Below are 11,103 nucleotides of genomic sequence, written 5' to 3'. Positions count from 1 at the left end.
CATGTTGTTTTGTTATGCTTTTATTCGAATGTTACTCAGCTTCTAAAATAGTCACTTAATAAATTAGAGAAGTGTTGTATTACTTCTGAATACTGTCCTGATGCCATACAGGCCGCATACCTTTTGTATTCAGAAGTAATAAAACACTTCGCAAATATCTCCTCCGAGTAAAACCACCCATACAAGAGAATATGACCAAAAACTGTATGTACTCAATCCCATGCAGTTGCAGTAGGTTATATAAAGGCGAAACATGCTGCTCCCTTAAAATAAGGGTAGAGGAACATCATAAAGCTGTGACATGAGGGGATTTTGAAAAAGCAGGTATAGCTGATCATGTATGGAAAAACAGAGACCACCTCTCCCTGTGGGATAAAGCTAAAATAATAGACAGAAAACACCTCTGGAAAATGTGAAAATTAAAAGAGGCAGCACACATGCTAGGACACAACAACCTCCTAAGCTGACTTAGTGCAGATATGAATGTAATATTGGAACCAGTATTAAGAAAAGATAAAATATTAGGTTTATAAACCCCAAAATTTACTCTACAATTGCCTACGTGCATATAGCATAGCGGATAAGAGCACAGACAATTAACCCTCGGATTCTGAGTTCAATCCTAGACAGGGAGTTGGGAAATAATATCAACAGAAAAAAATAAAATTAGCAAAAAAGAATACCTTAGGAATGAGAGCAGAGTACCCCATTAGTCAAATAAAGGATTGGGTACAAAATTCCACCAGAACACCTGATGAAGATTGGAGAGTAAAAAAAAAAAAAATAACCACACATCTTTTTCAAATACGATCCACAAACATTTATTCTATAAATCTTTTCGTAAATCTTGAGATTAACACCCACACGATTACCTACCTAACCCTAACCCTGACCCTAAAACCCTAACTCTAACACTAGTGAAAATCGTGCGAGTGTTAATCTGAAAATTTAACAATCTTTTTTAAAACACTTTTACTTACTAACATTTTTATATTTAGTGTGTGTGTGTGTTGCCCATATATATATACACTTAAGACTTAGTTGTGGGTTGGGACTTTGATCGGCAGAGGTCATTATTATTATTATTATAATTATTTAACATTTTTCCCACAAGGGCGGCTTCGGGCAGGTGGAGAATAGTCAATTATATCGACCCCTGTGTTCAACTGGTACTTATTTTTTAGACCCCAAAAGGATTAAAGGCAAAGTCGACTTTGGCGGAATTTGAACTCAGAACGTAGAGATAGGCACAAACTTCCCGTCGCTACACTGATTCTGCAGAACAGGGTTGGGTGTGAAAACCAACTTTAAAGTGTAAATATACATTTTTTTGAATTACACACTCATACATACATACGTACAAATACACACATACATACAAATAAACACATACATACAAATACCTGTCAGTCTCTTCCAAATACGATTGACAGTCAAACATTTATTCATTACAAACTGAATTTTTTTAATATCTTTCTTAAAGTGCATTTACTTACTACCAGAACATATTTACATTATAAGGGTTTTTTCGTTGTAAAGCTTTCTTTTTTAGTTGATTTTCACGTAGCAAGACTTATCGTAGATGGCGTAATAAGTCACACCTGGACAACATTGGGTTATACTGCTAGTTTATTCATAAAATTAAGCTAATCTTTCTATCTCTATAAATTCATACTTAGCTTATATAAAACTATACTGGTATATTCACTACATATTAAAAAAAAACTGCTTAGAATATAATTTTATTAATATATAATTAGAATGTTCTTTTACCTCAATACTCCTTTATTAATACCAGTATATACCAATTAATCAATATTCAGAGATACCATCTGATGAGTTAGTATTTAAGTGTACAATATGTATAAATATGAAACTATTTCTGAATAATTTCTTTTCCTCCCTCTATTGTGGTAAAAGTATCCATAAATTTTCTATCCTTTTGTTAATGTATTCTTCTTAATAACCTTCTGAATAGCCATAAACTTTATCTGTATACAATATAGCAACATTTAACTATAGTACTACATGATAAGACTTCCCCTGTTTCATTATCAATGGTCTGATAGTGGGCGACCCCACTTAGTTGTCAGCCAACATCTTGTTTTAGGTTTTCCTTTACCAAGCCTTATGATTTTTATGACTATACCAACTATGATTTCTGTCTGCTCTCTCAGCCCTACCCCTAGCAGATAATGCCCTTTATTCTCTCAGCCTTAGATATACAAGGTTTGATAAACTAGTCAATAAATTAAAACTGACCCCATAAAAACAAGTAAAATCAGTGACAGGCAGAGTCTGCTTGACAATTCATTTAATTTCTATGTTGTAGTAGAGGCAACATGTTCTTTGTTTATCTCCTTAACTTCTTGGAGATTTTAGGTATGATTATACTAATGTGTCGATTTAATTAAATTCTTTGTCTTTGTGCAGCTGAGGATTGCTCTGCATTTTAAATTGAAGTAATGATTACATTGTTCAATTAAATGGAGTTGCATGAAAAGATTGTACTGCATTACCTCTGGATATCCTTGTTGCTTATTTTGATATACATATATCAGATAAGTGTCGATGTAGTAAATAACATATGCAAAAAAAAAAAAAAGCAACAAAAACTTCATTTTCTACTTGGAGGAAGAAAGCAAAAATCAGGCTGTAGCTTTTGGGAGATTCCCAAAAAGGAGATAATTTCAAAAAATTTCTTCTCATACTCAATAACCTGAAGTAGGATGTATCTTGCTTGACTGTCTTGCCATCAACCCATTAAAGTTTACTGGATATTTCCCTTTCATATCAAAGCTTACATGCAGGGATTATATTCTGTTATATCACAATTGCCAGTTGTTTCATTTACTGTCTGGGCACTATTTGCATCATAAATAAATAAAAATTGAAGGTAAGTTACTGTAAACCTATATAATAAAAGAAAGATTAAAAAAAAAATAGTGAGAAATAAATTAATGACCCCCCCCCCCCCACACACACACAGCGCGTCAACCTTTTAAAGAACGGTGCAAGTTATGCTTCTTAGATGAGGGCAAATAATATCGACACATGTATGAAGTAGTCTCCCCTACTTAACAAACACTGTAAACAATAATTACCATTGACTAATGTCGTTTTTCGTCACCAAATATTTTACTTCTAATTAAGTTTTTAATTCTCTAGGCATTAAAAATGTTATAACGAAGTTACCTATTATTTGGAAGATAATTATGTTTAAGTCTCGAATAAAGAAGCAAGTATTACTTTAGTACCGAAATAGAAATTCACAAATAACTGAAATATTATTTCGAATATTGCAGCTATTTGATATCTGCAGTTATTCTTTAATTAATTGTTATGAATCGAATCAAATTTTTTTCTCGCGAGAAGAGAAAGAGAAAAGAAAAAAGCAACAACTTTTAATTGCGAGTAGGGTTTTAAAGTCCGGAACAGGAGGAAACTGCGGAGTTATAAGTTCCTCCACCTCCATCCCCACCATAAAAGATGGCGGGCATGCATTTTGAGTATGATGAACAGGGAGGAACATTTTATTATTTTTTACTCTCTTTTTGGTTTTTAGTTCTTTTTCCAGCTACATGTTATCTGTGGCCTCGTAGTTCAAAGAAAGGTCAGTTTACTCAATATACGTTTAATCATATTTTTCCTTCAAACAAAACTCTTTAATCACAACCCTTTCGATACATACGTGTCAGTTAAGACATTTCATTTACACTTATTTTCGTATACCGAATATATGTCCTGTCTTATTTTTATTTGCGTTTTTTATAAGTCATATTCTATATTGAAAATTTCAATGAATCTTCAAAAAAAAATTTTTTTAAATATATTACATAAAGCATTTTGTAATTTCTGCTGAGCGTTAATTCCATTTCCGTCTCGACATGCTTTTAATTCCACCCAAACAATGTTGAATGAATCACAATTATAAATAATAATAATTACTCATTTATCCTTTCCTATAATTTAATACCTTATTGGAAATTTGTATTTATTATCTTAGTAGAACAGTATGCCTGTATTTTTGTTTACGTATGGTAAACTAAATAGCTGATTTGAATTAAAACTACTTGTTTACATTATTTATTACAAATAACATACTCAACAGATGGAAAGAATAATTTATATGTACAAAGATCTCTGTCGTTTGATTATACGATTTCTTAAATAGAATCTCAAAAGTCGTCTTTCGAGAACCAGATTAGAAAGTTTTCCCATGGACACGTCAGGATTTTTATCAATCGCTGGAAAATGTCAACAGCTGTGTTTATGAAAGCGATGGATTTTTAAATCTGTCGTTGTTAATTTGAGAACATTTGATTTTAAAAAAAAACGTGAAAAAAATGAACTTGGGGAATCTTTCATTAACTGAATCTATATTTCTGTGTTTGCTGATCATAAGTTCTATGCTTATTTTTCGTCTCATTGTAATTATGCAATGTTTAATTAACGTTTAACACACACACACACACACACACACACACACACACTCAAACACGCAATAATTTATGTCGATAATTAAAAAAAAAAATTGAAACCGGCGTTTTCTAACGATTTAATTTTCACCATACAAAGAAATGATGGGATCTTTTTTAAAACGGGGGCCACATTTTTCATTAATGTTTTACGTAGTGTTTTTGGTACCGGAAGACTTTCAAACTTCGTATACTTATCTATTTTGTGTTATAGAACAGAAAAATATTTTTGTATTCGAATTTATTTCATGTAAAAAATTGCCTTATTTCGATAATTTCAACCAATCACTGACAAGTATTCAGTTGTTTATATTTACTCCTTTGGCTGATTAAGCGATGTAAAGCGTATTTAATTTCCATAGCTTCGTTTTTTTTTAAGAAGACTAAGAGAAAATGATGTTTTATATGACACATTCTACCAGTATTCCAAGTTTCAAAGTGTTTCGTTAATGAAAAATGTGGCCCCCGTTTTAAAAAAGATCCAAATGATGAATTTCATAAGTTAAACCGTGTATTTGGAAATACGTTCCGTTAATATCAATAAAATCAGTAAATTAAATCACAGTTTATGATAATTTAATTAGTTGTTTTAATCTGGAAACTACATAAAAAAACAAACTTCTATGAAAGCTCAAAGGAGAGACTATCTTAATTTCTTCAGTTTACTTGGTGAAAAGTTTTGTTAAATCTTAGGTGAATTGTCTACATCTTGGTGACGTTGAAGTTTATTTTACGACTTTGCATAGAGTTGAAGTTAGAAACATTGCTTATTTATCAACAGCTTCATATATATATATATATATATATATATATATATACACACACACACACACACACCCGACTAAATCGACATTAGTCTTCTGTAAAGGTCTATTAAGATAAGACACCTACCTAAAGTAATGGGATTCCAATCATCCTTATCTTGGGCTTTTTACAAAAAGTCTGAAGAGAAAGAACCTCGTGCATGATATGTTCAAACGCACCCAGACTGGTCAGGTTGATCTAGTTGATGTCTAGCTTGAAATCTTATTGACTTAAGTGTGGTGAAAATGTGGATAGGCAGATTTCGGAAAGCAGGAGTTGTTCAGAGGAACAAAAGAGCAGAGGGAGAAGAAATTTTGGGCTTTGTGTGTGGGGGTAGTGATGTTCTGTGGAGAGTGTGTTAACTGATTGTCTTGGCACTGACAAGTAAAACTAGACTTTGACATGATGTTTTGGCGATCTTAGATGCATTGTCACCATCAAACGTGGTTGGGCTTTGTATATATATATATATATTCTTTTGTAGTGAAAATGTTATTATGAAGGCTCATCTTCATTGAGAGACCTTTTATGCCAATGTCTAGTCTTGTAAGGACGATTTGACATTTAAAATATCATTCTCTAGATAGAATGCAGCCTATGGTAGTGAAAATAGCACCACAGTATGTGAATTGATCAACCTCATCCAGAATTTTGACATTCAATATTGGAAGGGCTTTTTTAATACAGAGTGAGATGTTTGCAAATAAAACCTTTGTCTTGACTGCATTGATTTTCAAATCGTGTCCAATAGTGGCACCGGGACAGTCCTCTAGATTTAGTAACTATACCGACTCTGTGATTCAGTCAACAGTTGAAGAGCAGTGGAGATAGAAAACATACCTGCTGTACATGAGAACAAATTTTGAAGGAATCAGGTTCTTCATCTTAACAGCGGACATTTGCTCATGTAGAGCTTGTTAAATTTCTTCCAACTAATTGAAGTTTTTAAAATTTTCACCAAATTATTTTTAAAAGTTACAAGCTTATATAATTTTAGCCAATTGTCAGTCTCCTTTTGGCAGCATATTTATGCTGATCTTCACACAAACCTTTACATGATTCTCGACCTGCTTGACATAGCCAAATCCTCCTTAAACTTCAATGACGTCTGAAAAGCACGAAGGACGAAACATTGTGCCACAGCTCCGTTTATTTCCTCCCTTGAGGCAGGCCCAAGTGCTTTCTACTTGTTGAGTGTTTGTTGTTCATAACTTTTAAGTTAAAGTGAATCTCCACGTATGTAAATCTTTTGTCCCACTCACAACCTACGAAAATTGTTAATAGAGTCTAACCACCAAACGAAAAGGACGAAACATTGTTACAGGTGTAATTTTTGGTCGACCCTTGAAACTTTCACTGGTTTTCACAGATCGATATTAAATAAACTTTCTTTTTGTTATCTCTATGGTAAAATTGTAAACAAAGTATGGTGTTTAAGCTTTGTTTATAATTTTCGAGTGTTGTGAGTACGACAAAAAACATTTAAATTCGAGTGGAGATTCATTTAATTTAAATAACACCCAACAAGTAGAAAGCTCTTGGGCCTGCTTCAAGTGAGAAAATAAACTGTGCTGTGTCACAATGTTTCGTATTTTGGGGTTTTTAGACGTTATGTTATAGTTTAGGGAAAATTTGGCTGCTATTTCTAGCAGGTCGAAGGTTTGTATGTGTGTTGATCTCCATGGTAATGGAAATCAGCACAAACAATATCCTGCCAAACGAAGGCTTTCGATTGGCTAAAATTGCATAACTTTAAATGTTTGTAACTTTATTATTAATTCCTAGAAGAAATGAATGCGGTTTACATCATCAGCATGTAAAATTACTACTGAACAACATTAATAAAAGAATAATCTGGGGAAAAATTGAAAAACTTCAAATGGTTGGAAGAAATTTGACAAGTTGCAAGAGCTGTTGTGTGCCCTAATTAGATTCAGTAGCTTCACAAGTAATTCAACTGCACATATGAGATCTCAGGTGTGTGTGTGTGTGTGTGCTGCAGTTAAAAGAATCAAAGGCTGCTGCAAATGGTTTGTTATTGCTATCTTCAACATTGTTCTAGAATTCTCTTGAAGGTGAACATTTGATCTATACAACCTCAGCTCCTATAAAAACCATACTGATTTGGTTACTGGTTGACTCCATGTTGGAATCTTGGAAGGCCACAATGTCTTTTCACTTGACCCCTTTAGCTATGAACTTTGCACCTTCAGTGCTTGACCTATTTTCTATACAGCAAGTATAGTTCAAAACTCACTTTTTAAATAGGGTCATCTTGTACACATAGTCATATTATATGCTGGCATATACGGTAGTTGCCAGCATTCACTGGGTGTGTACTGCATTGTTATCTTCAAAGCTGGTTTTAAGCTTGGCCAGAGATCCATGTATAGCTACAAATTTTCCCAAGTATCAAGTGCTTAATTACCATTCAGTCATGTGGTTACTTATGCAGGCTGGGAATATATGACCACTTTTGCCTTCTGAATCCATTGTGTTTACTCTTTTACTGATTTTGTGTCCAGCTCCAAATTCCTCATCATTGTCAGATTGATTCCCTTCAACAATTTTGTCCAAAAGGTGCCTTCATTAGTTCAGTCATGCCTTTTGTCAACAGGCAAACTTGCAGGACAGTGTAAGTAGTGAGGTGAGCAACTGAAAATATGGATTATTATGGTCAAGGTGTATCTAGAATCTATATTTGGTCCTTGCATATATATGTTGTCCGCCCTTGGAATCATGACTAACAGATGATCTCAGTGTTAGGTGCCCATGATACCAAGTGTGGTTGGCTTCTGTATGTGATACTTTAATTTTACTGGGTCCAGTTTATTCAACTCATCCTAGATGAACGTTGCTACATGTGCAAGTACACTCATTTAACTTTTCAATATATTTCCCTCTAAATCCTGTGCCTATGAAACAAGCTTTACTATTATATTAAATGAACAAGCTGAATGTTTTAACGATGCAACAGAAATTGTTTGGCGTGTGTATAGATGGTATCAAAATGTATCTATTGTTTCAGAAATAATAAAATATGCAGTATTTTAATCAATATTTACTATTTTCGTATAGTAAAAAAGTTAAATGGACTTAAAGAACTTTTCTTTCGCTATAAAGTTATAATTGTGACCCAGTGTAAAAGAGCCATTGCTATTTTTGTACACCATTGCTACCATTTCCCCATTTGATACAATTAACTGAAAATCTGAAGTTTTTAACAATTTATTTGAATGCTAAGTGTATGGCATGTCTCCATTTAACTTGTCATGTGCTGAACAGGCTGCAGGTTGTATAAAAAATACAGTATGGAAACATTCACATACAGTAGTACATAAGACAATTTATTTCTGATTTTACACACTACCCTAGTGAGTAACAGCTGAAATCATTAATGCGGGTGTGGATGGGCATAGATATGGTTGTGGTTAAAAAATTTACTTTGCAGCCATGTGGTTTCAGGTTCATTTCCACTGCCCAACACCTTATTCTCTACTAGAGGTCTGAACCATCCAAAGCCAATTTTGTGAGTAGATTTGGTTGACAGGAGCTGACAGCAGCCAGTTGTATATGTGTGTCTGCTTCTCCTTGTTTTGATATCATGTGCTTGTCAACGAATGTTACTATGATGGAAATGGTGTTTGTTGACAATTCCATGAAATCATGTCCAAACCACTATGCTGCTCATATTTAAAGGATGAGGGGAAATATCTTTCTTGGAAACAGGTGAGGGTTGGTGACAGGGAAAGCACTTGACCATTGGTAATCTGCTTCAACAATTTTTATTTGGTCCATGCAAATATGGAAAAGTGTATAGCAAAATGATAATGATGAATAATGCATAGTCTTTTACTGATCTCAGTCATTGGATCTTTTATGTTTTACTTGTTTCAGTCATTGGACTGGCCATGCTGGGGGCACTGCCTTGAAGGAGTTTTAATTAAAGGAATCAACCCCTAGTGTTTATTTTTTTAAGCCTGGTACTTATTCTGTCTTTCTTTTAATCTAGACTACTAAGTTAAGGAGATGTAAACAAATTGACACTGGTTGTCAAGTGGTGCTGTGGCACACACACACACACACACACACACATGCTGGGTTTCTTTCAGTTTCCACTTACCAAATCCACTTCCAAGGCATTGTTCGAATTGGGGCTATAGTAGAAGACACCCAAGATACCATACAATGGGACTGAACCTGGAGGTGTGTGGTTGGGAAGCCATCTTCATACCACACAGCCATGCTTGCTCCTATATACTTGGGTATCCACTTCAAATATTTTTACTTGATCATATCAGTATACTTCAATCTGCTATATATAAATCTATTTGTTGAACTGCTAAGTTACTGGACATAAAGTGGCATCAACATTGGTATGCCTTACATGCACATGACAAACTTCTGCACAGTTTCTGTCTACTAAATTCTGGCTGAGGACAGCTGTGTGAAGAAGTGATGATCTCTAACAGTGGAAGAAGTAGACCCAGGAACACATAGGATGAGGTGGTGAAGCATGATCTTTGAACGTTGGGCCTCATGGAGGCAATGACAAGTGACTGATGTGATATGCTGTGCTTGAGAAGACCCGTCAAGCTGATGCCAGTGTTGTGTAACTGGGACCTGTGCCAGTGGCATGTAAAAAGCACTCTTTGAACGTTAGGCCTCACAGAGGCAATGACAAGTGACCAAGACCTTTGGCAATATACCACATTTGAGAAGACTTGTCAAGGCAAGTGAGATCATAGTCATGGCTGATGCTAGTGTTATGTAACTGTCACCCATGCCAGTTGCATGTAAAAAGCACCCACTACACTCTTGGAGTGGTTGGCGTTAGGAAGGGCATTCAGCCAGAGAAACCATGCCAAATCAGATTGGAATCTGGTGTGGCTTACCAGTTCTCAGTCAAACATTCCAACCCATGCCAGCATGGAAAGCAGATGTTAAATGATGATGATGATGAACCTGAAGCTGTAATCAAAGACATCTGTTCTGAGTGCAATGCAGAGGGATCAAACATGGTTGCAAAGTGAACTTCTTAACAACACAGCCTTGTTTGCATCTATGGAAAAAGGAATTTTTGTCTTGTTTATTAATTTTTGAATTACCAATGTGTCATGTATGTCTTCTGAAATTGTGGCAGAATGGAACAGCAATGCACATACTTTATTTGAGTTGGTATTTCTTTTCAATTGTAGATAGTGCTAGTGATACTGAGAAAAAGTGTATATGCCCTCCATGCAGAGAAAAACAAAGACAATTAAAAGTCAGTGAACCATGGACAAAAGCCAAACAGAAGGGGATGTAAGTTTCTACTTTATTTTTGTCTTTTTGCTTTTTTATCTTATTCTGTGCAGTTTAAGTTGGATAAGTCTAAAAATTTAGACACTTATATAAATTGTTTGAGATCATTTAGAAACACAAAAATACCTCATTTCTTTTTCTTTTAGTCTCATTAGACTGTAGGAAGTGACTGTGTCCATAGCCTTCACAGACCCTTCAAGACTGGGTGATATTGATGCAGTTATGGTTACTCTTGGCTAGTTACAAATAACAACTGCAGGGATAACGGGAACAGCAAGGAAGTTTGAGAGTGATGACGTCTGGAGAAGGAGAGTTGTGTGTAGTGGTTTGTATGGAGCCTGGAGTAAATGTGTAATGGCAGGCACAGGCTGAATGACAGATGAATGAATCAGGAGTGTCTAAGAAGTGGCATGGAATCAGCCAGTACTAAAGAGTAGAGGTCATTGTAGGAGTAAGAGAGATAGAAGACACCTGATATATCATCATCATCATCGTTTAACGTCCGCTTTCCATGCTA

General features: G+C 34.7%; 1 protein-coding gene across 2 annotated transcripts in view; it reads left to right on the top strand.

Moving 5' to 3' along the window:
- Nucleotides 1-3,413: 3,413 nt before the first annotated feature.
- LOC106868117 (translocation protein SEC63 homolog) overlaps nt 3,414-11,103 on the top strand; it is a 31,963-nt gene continuing 24,273 nt past the window's right edge. Inside the window, exons 1-2 of one of the 2 annotated variants that reach the window (XM_014913246.2) lie at nt 3,414-3,613; nt 10,481-10,586. In XM_014913246.2, coding sequence (XP_014768732.1) covers nt 3,490-3,613; nt 10,481-10,586 — 230 coding nt within the window. In that variant the 5' untranslated portion in view covers nt 3,414-3,489. The remainder of the gene's footprint in view (nt 3,614-10,480; nt 10,587-11,103) is intronic. The other variant, XM_014913247.2, reaches the window with a different exon arrangement.

The sequence above is a fragment of the Octopus bimaculoides genome, chromosome 2 (genome assembly GCF_001194135.2).
Source record: "Octopus bimaculoides isolate UCB-OBI-ISO-001 chromosome 2, ASM119413v2, whole genome shotgun sequence".
Classification (NCBI taxonomy): domain Eukaryota; kingdom Metazoa; phylum Mollusca; class Cephalopoda; order Octopoda; family Octopodidae; genus Octopus; species Octopus bimaculoides.
This window is presented reverse-complemented; position numbering and strand designations above follow the sequence as displayed.